Source organism: Diaporthe citri (assembly GCF_014595645.1).
Source record: "Diaporthe citri strain NFHF-8-4 chromosome Unknown scaffold_11, whole genome shotgun sequence".
NCBI classification, from domain to species: Eukaryota; Fungi; Ascomycota; class Sordariomycetes; order Diaporthales; family Diaporthaceae; genus Diaporthe; species Diaporthe citri.
In genome coordinates, this window is record NW_025064856.1 from 1836208 (window position 1) to 1852754 (window position 16547).

General features: G+C 53.9%; 6 protein-coding genes across 6 annotated transcripts; 4 read left to right on the forward strand and 2 right to left on the reverse strand.

The window, feature by feature from the left end:
• Positions 1–155: 155 nt before the first annotated feature.
• Positions 156–5640, forward strand: INS49_004317 (uncharacterized protein; the record flags this gene model as incomplete). The annotated part of the gene is made up of 13 exons (XM_043165107.1): positions 156–208; positions 307–413; positions 515–770; positions 1676–1881; positions 2929–3240; positions 3267–3715; positions 3821–4064; positions 4152–4340; positions 4423–4534; positions 4679–4730; positions 4830–4943; positions 5004–5366; positions 5473–5640. The coding sequence occupies 13 exons, from the start codon at positions 156–158 to the stop codon at positions 5638–5640; spliced, it is 2625 nt and encodes an 874-aa protein (XP_043018757.1).
• Positions 5641–6391: 751 nt separating this feature from the next.
• INS49_004318 (uncharacterized protein) lies at positions 6392–7213 on the forward strand (the record flags this gene model as incomplete). The annotated part of the gene is made up of 1 exon (XM_043165108.1): positions 6392–7213. One exon carries the CDS (start codon positions 6392–6394, stop codon positions 7211–7213), a length of 822 nt encoding a protein of 273 aa, XP_043018758.1.
• Positions 7214–8010: 797 nt separating this feature from the next.
• On the forward strand, positions 8011–9369 carry INS49_004319 (uncharacterized protein; the record flags this gene model as incomplete). The annotated part of the gene is made up of 1 exon (XM_043165109.1): positions 8011–9369. The coding sequence occupies one exon, from the start codon at positions 8011–8013 to the stop codon at positions 9367–9369; it is 1359 nt and encodes a 452-aa protein (XP_043018759.1).
• Positions 9370–10334: 965 nt separating this feature from the next.
• Positions 10335–11238, forward strand: INS49_004320 (uncharacterized protein; the record flags this gene model as incomplete). The annotated part of the gene is made up of 2 exons (XM_043165110.1): positions 10335–11075; positions 11137–11238. 2 exons carry the CDS (start codon positions 10335–10337, stop codon positions 11236–11238), a joined length of 843 nt encoding a protein of 280 aa, XP_043018760.1.
• A 1257-nt stretch (positions 11239–12495) lies between these two features.
• On the reverse strand, positions 12496–13359 carry INS49_004321 (uncharacterized protein; the record flags this gene model as incomplete). Its single annotated transcript, XM_043165111.1, has 2 exons — positions 12496–12630; positions 12718–13359. 2 exons carry the CDS (start codon positions 13357–13359, stop codon positions 12496–12498), a joined length of 777 nt encoding a protein of 258 aa, XP_043018761.1.
• Positions 13360–14067: 708 nt separating this feature from the next.
• On the reverse strand, positions 14068–15891 carry INS49_004322 (uncharacterized protein; the record flags this gene model as incomplete). Its single annotated transcript, XM_043165112.1, has 1 exon — positions 14068–15891. One exon carries the CDS (start codon positions 15889–15891, stop codon positions 14068–14070), a length of 1824 nt encoding a protein of 607 aa, XP_043018762.1.
• Positions 15892–16547: the final 656 nt, after the last annotated feature.

The following is a 16547-nucleotide window of genomic DNA, read 5'->3' on the forward strand; positions in this document are numbered from 1 at the left end:
GCCTGATCTTCTTTCTTACAAGACTGGCTGTGCACATGTGCCACCATATTCGCCGTTTAAATGAATTGAGTGCATGTTTTACACACTGCAGCCTAGCCAGCAGCAGTGTCACAATGTATAGCCGCCAGCCAGCCTGGTCTGGGCATGTTTTTACGATGCCGGGCAGGCTGGGCACATGTGCCTCTATCTACGCCGTACAAATCTCTATGTATCCCATTTCAAGTTTCATTCTCACATACAAACCGTGAATCGGTACTTGAGTTCTGAAAGAACACAATTGTTCTGACGTCTTTATCATTCGTCAAGGCCGACCTGCTTCGCCATCCCAGTGGCGGCCTCCTTGACCGGGGTGGCCGCAGGTGGTGTCTTTCTTGACAGCGTGGGCTTCGTTGAGGGTGTTGGCAGGCTGGAAGGTCCTCTCTTTCTGCGCAGCTTGAGAAGCCGGACACCGCGATACATGGCTTTGAGCAGGGTCTCACAGAACGAGGATCAGAGATACTGAACAATTTCCCAGGAGCAATCCATCTCGACGCAAACGTCGGCGAGGTTCTGGGCGACAACACGCCGCCGGCGGCAGCGAGCGACGCTGACGTGCCGATACAGCCCATCACCATCGACCAGTCAAGCCTGAGCGAGCAGATGGCCGAGCTCGGGGGCCGGCAGATGGGACAGGACGCCGCGCTGCAGGGCGGCAAGTTCGTCAGCGACCACATCGCGTCGCAGCTCTACAGCTCGACCGCGGGGTTCAATCGTTCAAGGGCGATACTTTCGTGAGCCCATCCATTTCCCCCCTCAAATATACGCGTACCCGGCCATCGCGGTCCAAGGAAGACTGATAAGGCGATATAAGGCGTGGGCTTGGGTGATTCCCATCTATTTCCTATCGCGTTCAGATATAATGTTTACTAATCTACATAGCAATTTACTAGGCCGCCTAATCTTAATGCAGGTAGAATCAATAGCCATGTGTCACAATTCACTGATGAAGTAAGAGGCCAGGGTCTACAATTACTCAGACCAAAGTCGTGGGCGTTAGACTATCCCTCAACTTCCTTGTCAGTGCTGCGATGCTGGTGCAGACACTAGTATGTCCGTTTTTAGCTGCGGAAATTGTTCAACCGCACTTTCCACATATCAAATGCTCCGAACGACAGGTAACTGCGTTGGAGTGTTTCAACGAGAGGCACTGTTTTTAGTGCGCGGTGTCTAGTAGTCGTCCCTCTCCTCCAAAGTTTGAAGAACCACTCACAGGGTCCAGCTTGCTAGGATGATAGGAGTCAGCGTACGCCCACCCAGCTTCTACAGTACGCCCACCCAGCTTCCAGCGTTGGCCCACCCAGTACAAAGAAAATTAGCTGCATCCGCACTAAAATGCAAGTACTGCGGGGTTCTTAATAAGCCAGGGTAGCTATTTTTTAATTTAAGCAATACTTTAAAAATACAAGCCTAAAAAAGCCTAGAGCGCTCCAGAGCGCCTAGAGCCCCTAGAGCGCCCAGAGCGCCCCTGAGCCCCCAGAGCGCCCCGAGGGCCCCAGAGCCCCCAGAGCCCCCAGAGCCCCCAGAGCCCCCAGAGGGCCCCAGAGCGCCCAGAGGGCCCCAGAGCCCCCAAAGCGCCCAGAGCCCCCAGAGCGCCCCCGAGCCCCCAGAGCGCCCAGAGCCCCCAGAGCCCCTAGAGGGCCCCAGAGCGCCCAGAGCGCCCAGAGCGCCTAGAGGGCGGCGAGGGCGCAGAGGGCGGCGAGGGCGCAGAGGGCGGCGAGGGCGCAGAGGGCGGCGAGGGCGCAGAGGGCGCAGAGGGCGCAGAGGGCGCAGAGGGCGCAGAGGGCGCAGAGGGCGCAGAGGGCGCAGAGGGCGCAGAGGGCGCAGAGGGCGCAGAGGGCAAAAGTAACTTTTAAGTTGCAAATAGAGGGGTAGCTATAGGACCCCTTTAGGGTAGCTATAAAACCCCTTTGGAATAGCTATAGCTATGTTTTATTAATAACCCCGTAGTATTAATATTTTATAGCGTATGCAGCCAATTTCCTTATACTGGGTGGGCCAACGCTGGAAGCTGGGTGGGCGTACTGTAGAAGCTGGGTGGGCGTATGCTGACTTGGATGATAGGTCGAAATTGTCGGTTTGTCTGAGTAAATTGATTGGACGGACGGATGAGATTGAATAAGTAGGCCATGTGAATGATCGACGGTTGCTTTGATTATCCAATACCACGGACGAACAGACGAATGGATCTACAAAGTTTTCGTATTCGCCTCGTTGCCTTGTCAGGGGCTCCCAGCCAGACATCTACGAATCTGAATCTCGGCTGATTAGACTCGATGGGTGCGCATGTGTAAATATAGGCGCTCGGTGACAAGGCACATCCATGAAAGATCATAATCTCAACTGCTCCACGATGTCGCGAGGCGTGGAGAAATCACGGACCACGGCTTGCACTGTCAACGCCGCCACATAAAATCCTGTCTCCCCCCCCCCCCCGCGGGGTTTGCACTACTTCATATGTACTTCTCGGTGGCGTGCTCGTGAATTGCTTGAAGTGAAACATTATCTTTAGGCTTATTGATGGATTCCTGCCCACCGCTGTGTCCTTTTCGCCAGAGTGATGCCAAAGAAATCCGGCAGCCACAGGGCGGTGTATAAATATTGCTGAGTCCTCAGTGCAGAATCAAGACCAATATCAATTAATGCTTTCCTCTCTTGTTACTACTGGCCACGGGATGGCGTTTCTCTCTTTGTGTCCGCGAGACAAAACCAAGCCACCGCTTGCGGCCAAACCACCAATTTTGGCTATGCGTCTAACCTTTGTCTTGTATACCCGGACTGCCCCAAGATGGTGAGTTGCAGCGGAGCAGAATCTGAAAAACAAATCGAAGGTCCCGTTGTCGAGACTTTGAACGAGGCCCAACTTGTGAGGGAGTGTGAGACTGTTTTCAGTCACACCGAAAGGCACGCGCAAATGTTACCACAAGGAGCAGGGGTTCGAGGACAGAGGGGTAGAGGTGGTCGAGGGGGCCGAGGGGCGGGCCGCGGTCGTGGACGGGGAAGAGGTCGTGGTGATGGCTGGAGGGGAAGAGGAGGCGGCGATCGGGGGCGAGGGGCAGGCGGCGGTGGTGATCGTGGGAGAGGAGGAGGAGGAGGAGGAGGAGACGATCGTGGGCGAGGGGGAGACAGAAGAGCAGCCCCGAGCCCTGAAGCCGCTGGACCAGGTGCTTTCGCTGGACAAGGTGGCCCCAACACGGAAGAGCAGTACTGGGCAAACTTCCGGGGCACAGTGAAGAAGCACTGGTGCAATTTCTTCGAGTACCACCGGAGAGGCTTGTCACGGGACACTCGCAAGCCATGGGACGACGAAAACATACCACCCATTTGGCAGGAACCCCCCGAAACATCCTGGGACGGGCGCTACCCGACCGATGTGCAGCCGGCGCTTGACCTTCAGGCACGGTTCCGAACTGGATATGAAAGATACAGCGGGAGCGGAGGATCAGCGAGGCGGCGCAAGAGGGTCGACGCGGAGGCCGGGGCCGAGGCCGTGAGAGACAGGCTTGCCCAGCAGGGTGTTGCCGTGCGGCTGGCCAAGGTGCTGGGCTGGGGCGGCAATGGAATAGCGAGCCTGTTCGAGGTCTGGCCCGGCGGGGAGGACGCGCCAAGCAAGAAGGTCGTCGTCAAGTCGCTGCTGCGGAGGGGCCTCGGCATGGAGCTGGAGTGGTTTTATAACCTAGTTCGTGCCACACCTTTCTTCCAGTGGACAGACAGACGCCCAGACAAGCGCGGTCCATTGATGTGGCTCATTTTCCCTTTTGCTGACGACCAAGCGCTGCTCTAGGCGCTCAGGCGGGCCCGGCATATCATCCAGGCGCGCTTTTGGACAAGAGAAATAATTCCCACGGCGGACACCCAGGTTTCCGAGACGAGAGAAATTCAAAATGCGTGGCATCCTATCGACGACGACCGCACCATGTTGACGCTCGAGTTCATGAAGAATGGAGATATGCACCACCTCATCGCGAAGCTGGCCATGGCCCAGGAGTCGGTACCACAGCCGATCCTGTGGCGTATCTTTTTCTGCCGTGAGTCTGCTCCGAGCCCGGCCTGCCCAGCCTGACCTCTCCTGATGCTAGAAGCCTTGTTGACACAGATCTTGCCGTCACACTTAGTTGTCCGGGGCTGTATAGCAATGTATTCACCACCAAGGTCAATAACACTCCCTGACGGGACATTGTTGCCCGAGGCGCAGTGGAGGCCGGTTTTTGGTGAAGACCTCGCCGAGACTTTGCCCGCACAGACGTCTGAGAGGATGCCTCCCGGCTGGAATTTCATACATTTTGATCTTGATCCCCAGAATGGTAATGTGGAGCCCCTGCGCCTTTGGCCAAAGGCGGCTGCTAGGGACCAGATGAGATGCTAACTGTTGCGGTATGCTCGTAGTCTTGATCGGTGATACGGACGGCGGAGAGCATTCGGTGGCACCCGTTTTCAAAATCAGCGACCTGGGCTTGGGAAAATGCCTCCCGGATAAGGATCCCGACCTCACGACACCGTGCGTACATGATTATGACTGCTCCTACCACTTCCTACCAATCTCCAGCAAGAAATTGGCTACCACGACCTTCTCTGTCACCAAGCGACTTCGTTGGCTCGCCACTGTTTGATGCTGACTGCTGCTAACACGTGTCTGCTGCAGTCTGGGATCGTGGAAGTGGCGGCAAATGGGCAAGTTAATCTACCTATTACCGGTACGTGACAAGTCCACATGACGGGCAGGGACAAGCAGTCCAGGCAAAGCAACTGGGGAGGGAAAGGCCATTAACTAACAACCCTTGGAATCATGACAGGAGCAATACCACAAAGAGTGGGACTACATACAAAAGTTTCCACCTCTGGAACCCGAGCCTCCTCAGGTGGCAGGCCAGTATGGGCCGTGGAGCAATGTCTTCCAGGCTGCCCTCGTAAGCTATTCACACGCACATAACTACGGCCCCATCGTCTGCTAACGTTAGCCCTACTAGTCTATGCAAAACCTCATAACAAAAGTCACCGTCCCATACCCGCCCATGGCCGTGGGGCCCCTGAACGACCCGGCAGGAGCGCACCTCTTCGACAGCGCGACCAGGGTCCACGACTCGAGGGGCAACCAGATTCCGTCCTTCTACACGCACGGGTACAACCTCGCCTCGGAGCCGGGCCTCGACGAGGACTTCATGCACCTGCTCCTGCGCTGCCTGGCGGACCTGCCCGTCGACCGGCCCTCGCTGTGGGAGCTCAACTGGGTCATGGTCAACAAGGAGAGGTCGCCCGGCTGGGCCATCCCGGAGAATGACCCCGATGGGGTCCGGGCGTGGTGCGATAGGATGTTTAGGGAGCCGCCTGCTGTGAGTGCTTCTTTCCATACTGTTTTTACTTTTGCTGTGTCTGTTTTGTTTGTGCCAGTGTGTGGTGACTTTGGCTGACCGGTTGTCCCTTGCCGGCACACTACAGCCCCCGGCGTCTGCGGCAGAGGCGTCCGCGGCCCTCGCGCCTGAGGTACCGGCGACGCAGTCCCGGGTGCCAGGGAACGATAGAGTCCCTGGTTATCAGGATGATGGTGATGACGATGACGATGATGATGGCGGAGACACTGTCATCCCTGATACTGTGATGTCCTAACGGGCGGCACCGCGATCGCAGATGTCTCGGGTGATATCGAGGTAGACGGTGGGGCAGGTGCCAGATCAGTATAGGTGGGCACTGAGGACGGAATAGATAGTGGAGGAGCAGCGCACATGGCCTGTAGGCAGAGATTTATCCGCTGTGGGCTTGTCGCCGTGTGAGAAGACTGGCATACGGTTGTTGATTTTTGAATAGCGTATTTGGGATATATAATTTTTGCTGTATGAGTATAGCATATAATTACCAACAACGTTACGTCTTCCCCGGCGAACGTTGAGGTCTAGTAATTGTGGAAGATCAGCGTTGATTTGTGAAGCGTTCGTTGGGCCGCCCAGTGAGCACTTAGGTTAGGTGAGTGAATTACGGCGGTGAGTCCAACTCAAGCAGTCACTCAATTGCTGCGATGACTTATCCGAATAGCTCTGTCACCACCAGGTAACCTTTTTCCTTGTTTTGTTAGCCTTCTTTGGTGAAGTGAAGGATGGACAGGGTTTAGATGAGGCCGACTGCTCACCCCTGCATCCATGCCTCGGAGCCGAAACGGCCTAGTCTCATCACCGCCTGCCGGGGACGCTCATCTGCGCACAGAAGTCGTGACGTCCGTCTCTTTCTGTTTCTCTCCGTTTCTCCCCCATTAAGCCAATTCATTCATTAATACCGCGTCCGGCTTCACACACTCACGCAAGGCCTCTTGCACAGGATCAGATCTGCGGGAGACAAGCTCATGCTCTCCCGTGCAAAAGCGGTCATGGCATCAGCAGGACGCACGTACCTGGCCTTTCAGCACGACGCCAAGCTGCACAAGCTCCCGACCAAGGTCATCGCCATCCACGCATTCTCGTCCCTCGAGGAGGCCAACCGTGGCCTCTTCAAGCAAGGAACCGACCAGGATCATGTGGTCGTCACGGAAAAGACAATATTCCATCCCCAGGGGGGCGGTCAGCCGTCCGACGTCGGCACAATGACAGGCCCGTCCGGCGAGGCGTTTGACGTCCAGGCGGTGCGCATGGACGCCGTCCGGGACGGGCAGGTCCTCCACTTCGGCCGCTTCGCCACCACCGCCAATCCACAACCGGCCTTCAACCCGGGCGACACGGTCGAGCAGGCCATCGACGCCGACAAGCGCCTGCTGTACTCGCGGCTGCACACGGCGGGCCACGTGCTGGGCGCCGCGGTGCGCCACCTGCTCGAGAAGGAGGTCGAGGGCTTCGACGAGCTGAAAGCGTCGCACTTTCCCGACTCTGCGGCGTGCGAGTTTGCCGGTCTGATCGAGGCGAGGTGGAAGGACCCCGTGCAGAAGAAGGTGGATGAGTACGTCGCTGCTGCGATGCCGGTTGAGATCGACTGGTGGGACGAGGAGGATTTCCGGAAGCATGGGCTTGAGAGGCTTATCCCTGATAGGAGCCTTGCGCCGCCGGGGGAGAAGTTCCGGGTTGTGAATATTGTGGGCGCGGAGGTGTATCCTTGTGGGGGTACGCATGTTGATACGACGGATTTGTGTGGTGTTACGAAGGTCAAGAAGATCTCGAGGAGTAAGGGCACGTCGCGGGTTAGTTACACGGTGACCTGAGCACAGGCATGTTTGATCTTTCACGGACTCGGGCCTGAGTTCGTCGGGTTGGGACGCACGGGTGATGGGGGCTCTCCGGCATCCTTCCAAGGTTGATTTGTTTTTACATTCACACTCGGCTCAGTGGTACAGGCGTGGTCATAGCTAGACACGTTTAGAACGAATAGAGAGCCGACGGATACGCAAGGAGCATCGTTTCTCAGCACGCCTTGGTATTCGCTGTCCTCGTCTTGTCATTCGCTGTGCTTACGCACATGCATAGAAACTCATCCTCTCGCCGTTGACGCGAAGATATCCAGGCTACGGATGGAACGGTGTTTGGGGTCCAACGCAAACAGATTGTGGTCTGTGACAGGCAAACATTACATTCCCGGATCCTCTGGTCCACTCACACTTACCGTACCGGGAGCAGGCTCGCCTCACGTTGGACAGAAATCAGATAGCCCGTGTTGTATCTAAGGGTCGGTGTCACTCTGGGGTTTTCGTAAAGCAGGCCGTGGCTACCAGGCCATCTGCCGAGATTCAAGTTTTTCGTGCGAATTAACTGGAGATCCAGAGGATACCACTCATGAATGCATAGATAAAACGGTAGTTGGACATGGCTTGGATGAAACTGGGTCTTTTCCTCCTTTACCTCCTTTACCTTTCCCCGACACAGAGGTGTGCATGGCTCTTTGCACACTGCTGGAAATTCTCATCGCTACTTGAAACTGTACAGCGTCTCAAAGATCATTGCTTATGAGTCTGGGATTGCTCCGACCACTCTTCCCTGCAGAGCATATCTTCCACACCAGAACATGGCGACGAACTCCTCCAATACCACTGCCACGGGAGAGGTCGGATGGCAAGCCGCGCCACTTACCCGCGGGACCGCGAGCATCCTGTGGAACTGCGCATCTGTTGTCCTTCTCGTTACCTGGACTAACTTCCACCCCCCGGTTGGTACTACTCAGAGACACCGAGTTTTTAACACGATCACGGCGATACTCGTCCCAGAGTTGTCGGCACTGGTGGCATTCAGGGATTTCATCTTTGCTTTCCGACTACGGAAGGCATTGAGATCAGAGATGGAGTCGGAGAGCTGGGGAACCGAATGGACCTTGACCAAATCTTTTCTGGTTTTTAAAAGAGGCATCCGTCTTCGGCCACACACTCATCGTGCTGCCAGTGACTTGAGTTCTAGTCAATGCAGCAATACGACAGCGGACGATATCGTCGATCCGCAAACCTTTTTACGGCTCGCACTCGTGGGCAGCATCCGATATGAGGACTTCCCCATTTCAGAAGAGATCGATGACAAGTCTAAAGCAGACTGGTTCGCCAAGAGCATCACCCTGTTACAGCTCCTTTGGGCCATCGTGAACATCGGGTGCAGAAGGAGCTACAACTACCCCGCTTCTGTGTTGGAGAGATTGATGTTTGAATGGATCATATTTGGACTCCTTGCTTTCATTCCATGGTGGAGATGTCCACAAAACATCAAGAAACCGTACGATGTTCCTTTCCGTGATTACGCCGAGCTAATGGCAATGTCACATGCACACCAGAACCCGCCACTCTCTCCGGTCGCATTGCATAACAAGCTCATGGAGACCCCAGAAGATAAGGATGATGAAGGCCGGGCATTTTGGATTTCGCCGTTCATTTTGGCAATGGCATCATTATGTCTCGCTATGCTTCATGCGCTGTACTTCCCTAAGCCTGACTACCAGTGGCATTCAATACCCGCTTATAAGGCGTGGGTGTTCTTCACAACATCTTACTACATAGCGGCATTGGCACTGATTTACCTGGATCTTCTTTTCTGGAATTTCAAGTCATTGGAATACCTCCAAGGAAGATATGAAAAACTGCTGAAGCTTGAAGCCCCCGGGGCTTATGAACAGACCACTGAGCCTTACAGCAAATGGGCTGATGTAGCCTTGGGGATGGGCATTTATAACGTGGGTGAATTGGACTCAGCGGAGACGACCGTGAATATGGAATGGGGGGAGTTCAATTTGTTGAAGGTGGTGGTGGTGACTGCTTGTGTCGCTCTGTTCTCTCAATTTGCAAGGCTAGTCATCGCCCTCACAGCCTTCTCCTGTGCCCCTCGCAGCATATATGATGTTTTTCAGACATGGATATTGGAGGCTCTGGCACATGTGGGTGGGTAGTGGATGCTCTTCTCTTACAAGAAAGCCAAGGAATAAAGTACGATCTGTCCTCGTGTCATCGGTCAAAGCTCAGCTGGTGTGCAAGAGCCATGAGACAATTAAGGGCTGCACAGACATGATGGGATACTTTAGTCTTTTACTGGTTGTTATGATCGATTAGGTTTCAATGTCAATGTGAATTATGCAGAATGTGTTGGGTTTAGAAGAGACTCAAAACTGTGACCAAAGGCACGCAGAGTTATTATCAGGAATGAACCTGAACCTATAGTCAAGAGAATATGCTGCCATTTTGAAGGCTGTGTGTCTATTCAAAGGATGACTGTATTTATGTTCTTCCTTATATCCATGATAATCTACGTTGCTGGTTTACATGCCCATGCCGTGCGTGCCGGGAGGTTGCTTTGCATTGTCCTGGTGGAATACCAAACGGTGAAGAGGCATTTCCATGCATCGAAATCCCGTGTACTCCCGGCAGCCATTTTTCAGCAGTTTAAAGCACAATTTCCAGTTTTTGGGTGTGGGAGATGAGTGAGAGGGCCCACTACACTGCTCACTACAATGTACGTCCTTACGCCTGTGTTCAGATTTCTCGTTCTTGTGACTCCCACAGAAATTATTCACTTCGTAAAAGTGAATTGATTCTTCCAGAAAGATTGCTCAAATAGTTTCAGACTTGTCAGTATATTCAATGGTTCAGTGCAGGTGAATGGTGATCATCAATTCACTATTGAGCGGGCCCTCACACTGGGTGTGTTTAAAAGACAGGCCACGGAGGGCTTCTCTTCCACAGACACTTCCACCTTCCTTCGTCTATATCCATCTTTAAGGACATAGTAAATCTTGAACCCCTCAAGTGTCATTCGCAAAGACAACCTATCGTTCCGTACTGAGTCTGCAAGCCTGCGACATACACTCCATTCTGCCCCCCAACTCCACAATTCATCGTCGACATCTCGAAGACGATCATGGCTGAGGAGAACCCAGCCACTCCGGCTCCAGCTCCGGTTCCCGGCTGCCACTTCCTTGAAACTCTTCCCGTCGAGCTGCGCCTAGACATCTACGAACATTTCTTTCAGGGCTCAAAAGTTCACGCAACACTCGCCAGGAATACCGACTCCTCTTCCACTCAAAGCCCAGCTGTCATCCTGCGTCATTCCGAGCACTTCAAGCTTCTTCTGACCAGCCGCGCAATCCACGACGAAGCTCTTGCCGCTTACTGGTCCACGACGGTGCTGAAACTCGAGTGTCCGCCCCTGAGATTCGGCCGGCCTTCCGGATTTCGACCTGCCAAGCTCAAGCTGGACAAATACGCCCACCGCCTCTACGCTTCCCTGCCCGAAGTGGTGAAGGATAACGTCAAGCACATCAGGGGCATGGTGCTCCCTTCCCTGAAGAGTGGATTCGTCCAGGAGAACCCCTCATTGACGGCTTCGGCACTTCTCGGAACGTTCAAGAAGCTTGCCACCTGTGAGATGAGCCCGACCCTCGCTCACCCCGTGGACGGCATCGTCTCGCATACCAAGGATCCCGAGAACGAGGGTTTCAGCCGCTTCAAGATGATTTGGGGAGAAGGGCCAATGGACTTCTTGGCTGATCGTTATGGAATCGACGCCACTGCTGGGGTTACCTTCTTGTTCAAGGGTGCCATCATGTTTTCCATGGCCAGAGACGAAGATAATGCGTCCGCTTCCCTGAAGAAGAGTCTGGTATGTTGAGATCCTCTTGGTATCTGAAAGCATTTGCGCTGACATCTGCTCAATCTTCCAGCCTCAGTTCCGAAACTTCTCAACCGGCGTGGCCTTCGAGGATGCTACACGCAAGATTGACGATGAAGAGGGCTATGAGAAAGTCATACAGACCAATCTGTAGCTTCTGGGGGCTTGAATGGGATGAGGGGCCGTGCAGGGCTTGAGGTTGGACCTAAACAGGGAGCTCAAGGAGGCTTGGCTCGGAAACCTGTGAGCTTTTGGAGCGGCCTCGGCGGAAAGAGATCCCAAATCCTGTAGATGGTACGATGCTGGGCCACTTGTGCAGGCAGCATACAGAAATCATGTCATCCAGGCAAGGACGTACTCGGGTCAGACGATTAGGCGATGAATCTTACGACCGAGGTAACTAGAAACCCTCTTACTTCGACGGACAGGACAAAAGTGACATCTAGATGATTCACAGCTTCTGATTGAGACCAAATTTCGATTGGTAGTGACTGACGTGCCCAACCTCCTCTTGAAGAGGCTGGCGTTCATTCAATGTTCACAGGCGGGAGGTCTGAGAGGTAATCGGGGCTTCATGTTACTTCTGGCGAGGCTGCATGTCTGCGATTACGTGACAAAAGTTGCACATCAAGCCGCTCGGGTCACTGATAATATGGAAGCACGATTGAGATGTGATCAAGATTGGTGGTGTCTGTATTAAGGGACCTACCAGGGGGGAGGGGGGTTTCTGACTGGGTCATGCAATACACTTATGTTTTAATATTTAATTGAAATTTTATAATTTTAATGAAATGCTAATAAAAGGCTATTAAAATATTATTAAAACGAAATTATATTAAAGCTTTAAATTATATTAATATTAACTTTATATTAACGTTAATTATATATTAGCTAATATTATTATAATTTTATATTAAAAGCTTTAATTTAAATTTTATTAACTTTAAATTTATTTTTATTTTTAAATATTTTTATAATTTTATAAATTCTTTTATAATAAATAATTAAGCTAATAAAGAATAAATAAATAATTAAATTAAGAATAAGGAAAAAAAAAAGTTTTTTTTTACCCTTATATTAAAGAGTTAATATAATATTATAATATATTAGGAATGATTATATGTTAATAATATGTAAATAATGCAATATATATATATAAAAAAGCATATTAAAACCTTGATTGCATGTTATTATTATGTCGTTATGCTATTGATATAGTAGTGCGATGTTGATGAAAACCCCCCCTCCCCCTAGTAGGGAGAGTGGTGTCTCGTGTCTGATTCCAAAAGTCCACAGTTGTACGTGTGAATACTGTTTGTGCGTACCCGCCGCCACCAATGCCCTAGGCAGGCAGTAAGAAAATGGACGAATGTGCCCTGATGTCATTTGTCCTTGCCACCTCCATGTTCCCTCAAATCTCCTGGCGTGCCTTTTCTGCAGGTGCTTGGTTCCCAAGGACCATGGCGAGAAACGCCTCCTCGTCGTCGATCTTATTAGGATGATCGGCGCAGAAGCTCTTTCCCGTGCTGCAGTTGTAGAAGAAGACCTATTAGGAAGCATAATGTTAGCAATTTGCAAGTCATCCATTGGCCTATGGTGGTCAGTGAATTGAATATAACAGACAGACTCTTACCCTGCGATCTTTTTCAAATTCTCCTTCAACAAACAAGTCTCCTTCGAAGACAGCACGGCTGAAGAATACACGGCAGGTCACTGCTGGGCCTCCGTCATAGATGAGCTTGTTGAATCTCCAGTGGTCATCCTTGAAATCTTCGTCGACCTGTTCTTGAATCGTAGGAGGATTATCCAGACCTGTCACATTACAGATCATCCTATATTCGAAAGCAACGGTTTGCAGGCCTCGGAACTCATGCAGGCATCCCCGCACAGGATGCTCCCACACATCGAGGGCGCAGAGACCTCGGATGTGCTTGATGTGCAGCTTGGCGAAACCAGGCACCACTGACTGTAAGGAGAAGACAAGCTCCTTGTCGCCATGGTCACCGTAGAGTATTGCCTTGCTCCAGTAGGTCTCTAGGGCTTCGTTGTAGGCCTGGCGGCAGGTGAGCAGGAAGTTGCGGTGGTCAGTAGGCCACAAGATGTTGCGGTACGTGCGGTGCCCCATCACAAGGCTTTGCCTGTATGTTGTTCTGGAACCTTCGAATATCTCATTGTAGATCTGGAGGCGAAGCTCCGCTGGGATCTTGGTGAAGAGAGGGGAATCGTTGGGTTGCTCGTTGTCGGCCATGTTTTCGGTGTCGAAAATGCCTTCCATTTTGTGGTGCTCGCAGGATGGTGGTAGGGAGCAGATGCTGCTTTGGTAGTGAGAAGGGAAGAATGGGAGTCTTGTTTGAATCGGGGAGGCTGAAAGGAGGGTGGTCAGCGTTGTGCAGAGAAAGTATAGAAAATGGATCAGAATCTTAGGACCTTAAGAATTTGGAAATGCAGCTGATCAAAAGTATGCGAGCAATGCGATGAACGGAGTCACTGGCGAGATCTGAAGCAGGTCTGACGGGGCCACAAGGGGTGATTCGCAGCATTTGAGTTGCCTCAGAATCTAGCAGTACTGACGGAGCTCGAATATGATCAGATGAGCCTGTATGTCGAGCTAACGGATACTGTAGTTAACTATCTGCGCCTGCGCACCTTGGCCTGAACCTGCAAACCGTGGACCAAGGACGCTGGGATATTTGCCCAGGCGGTTCATGAGAATTCTGTCAGGAATTAAATTGCGAAAAAAAAACATTGGTATGCTCGCTGACTAAATCAGTCATGGACTGGGAAGGGAACCGGCTCAGTAAGCCCTCTTCCATCCTCAGGCGCCCATTAGAGTTGTGGTGTGAGACAGCTCCAGTCTCTTCACTGCACTCTACCGGTGACTCGGAGTATCATAATATGACACCGAGTGGCAGAATGAAGTTGACAGTCTTATCTTCAAAGCCCGGCTCCCTCGGGCTCGGATTAGTAGATTTTGGTTATCCCATCAACTGAGTTTGGGATCGCTGGACGCCCCGACCCCGCGAGCCATATGGTTCACCGCAATGTATGAAAAAGTCAACGCAGGTCCCAAAGTCGAGCCCGACCCAGGATACGATCTCCCCATCACCGACGCCGTCGTGTTGCCCGCGGCGTAGAGGCCGCCGACGGGATCGCCGCGGGTGTTGATGACCTGGGCGTTGTCGTCCGTGAGCAGGCCGCCCTTTGTGCCCAGGTCCCCTGGGTGCACCTGGAACGCGTAGAACGGCGCCGTCTCGATCGGGCCGAGGTTCCCGTTGGGTTTGACGGCCTCGTCTGCAAAGAAGCGGTCGTACTCGTTTCCGCCGCGGCCAAAGTCGTCGTCCTTGCCGCGCCGGGCCATGGCGTTGAACCGCTCGACGGTCGCGCCCAGCCTCGCGGGTGGCACGCCGATCTTGCCCGCCAGGTCGTGCAGGGTGGCGCCTTTGTAGACGAAGCCGGACTGTAGTGCGGAGTTTGGGGTGCGACCGGGGAGCAGAGATGCGAATGGATACCTGCGGCGGTGACTGGCGTCCAGGACGATCCACGCCGGTATCGTCGACACGGAGCGGTTGCGCTCGTACATGGCGTGGACGGCGTCGGTGTAGGGCTGCGCCTCGTTCATGAAGCGGTCGCCGCCGCCGTCGACAATGATGCTGTGCGGCAGCGCCCGCTCGTAGACGAGGAAGAAGCGCTGCCCGGACCTGGGGTCGACGGCCGATGGCCCCCACCACGCATCGTCCATGAGGGCGACCTGGGCCTCGACGCCGTGCACGGGATGCGTCCCGATGCGGATGGCATCACCCATGTCGCCCTCCTGCGTCAACGTCCACGCATCGCTGACGGGGCCCTCCTGGTGTTGTTGCCTCATCTGCACGTTGCGGGCGAACCCCCCAGCGACAAGGAGCACTCCCCGGCGGGCGCGGATCCGTATCGGCTGTTTCTCGGCCCCGCGGTGCACAACCGCCCCGATGACACTCTGGCCGTCGTCGTCGAGGATGAGGCCCATCAGCGGGCTGTTGCGCCAGAGGTCGAAGCGCTCGCCCCGCTGCTGCTGCTGCTGGAGGTTGAGATGGAGCAGCTGGAAGACCAGCGCGGGCCCCATGGTGACGGGGAGCTGGCCCAGGGCCTTTCGGCCGAGACCCCTGAGACCGATGATCTTGGCCGCATGGAGCATGTTGGACAGCGACGTGGCGGAGCGGAACAGCCTCGACGCTTCTTCGGTGTGGACTGGAGGGTACTTCGGCCCGCGGCGGACGAGAGCACGCCAGTCCCGGCCAAGCTTTCGGGTGTCGAACAGGGCCGACTCGACGCTGCGCTTGATGTGCCCGCCCGGGAGGTCTGGGTAGTAGTTGGGATACCGGCCAGACGCCCGCCCCTGGAATCCCGTCTCCCGGAGGAAGTCGAGCATGCGAGGGGCGTGCTGCACAAAGGCCAGCCTCCGTCTTGCGGATGACGCAGGGCCGGCCTCGCCTATGCAGTGGTTCATGTACTCAAGAGCTGTATCGAGGCTGTCGTCCTCGCCCCGGGCCTCATGGTATGCGTTGTTGGGTATCCACATGGCGCCGCCCGACAGGGCCGTTGTGCCGCCAATCTTGTCTGTCTTCTCCAGGATGACGGACCGAAGCGACAGGGCACTGCACCGCAGAGCGGCAAGCAGGCCTGCGCCGCCCGAGCCGCAGATGACCACATCTGTCTCTTGGTCGAACTTGGTGGAATATTGAGCGTGACTGGCGCGGCGATGCGGCGCCACTCTTTGGGGGCTAGTGATGCGGCGGACTCGCCGCAGGAAGCTTCTCTGAACGGTCAGCATGGCAGGAAGATAGATGCCAGCGGATATATCGCTGGCGAGGTTCTACACCACCAAGACCTGAGACTGAAGCGGTGCGTACATGGCACAATCATCTCAAAAGCCCAGACGCAAAGTACCCCGCAAGTTGTATCTAGATCGATAGCCAGGTCGTGTTATTGATCGTATTTGAGTTGTGCGGAGATCTCTGCCAGGGGAGCTGTCACACCGGTGTATGCGTGTAACCCCCCTCGAATCCTGTGGTACCCGACCTTTTGATTGCGTGTGTACATCCAGACATCTCACTCAGCACACTAATTACCTCCTCCCCCCGGTAACGTAAACCCTGACCTGGGATTCTAGCTGGGCAGCACGGACGCCTGTCAGCACTAAATCGATTGCGTCCATGCCACCGGCAACGCGGTATACATCTATACCTATGAGTTGAGAGACCAGGGAACATATGGCTTTGTGCTACCTGCCGACTAGATTACGCGAACAGCAGTAAAAACGTGGTGCTGGGATGTTGGTTATGCTCCAGAGGGTTTGAACGGTATTGATGGATCCTGTAGGAATTTCCATCCAGTAATGGCGTTGTGAACGGTAGTTGGGCTCTCTACCTGACATGCTCTGGCTCGACTCAGGCACACAGGGTGGTCAGTCTATGCAATTAAGTTACT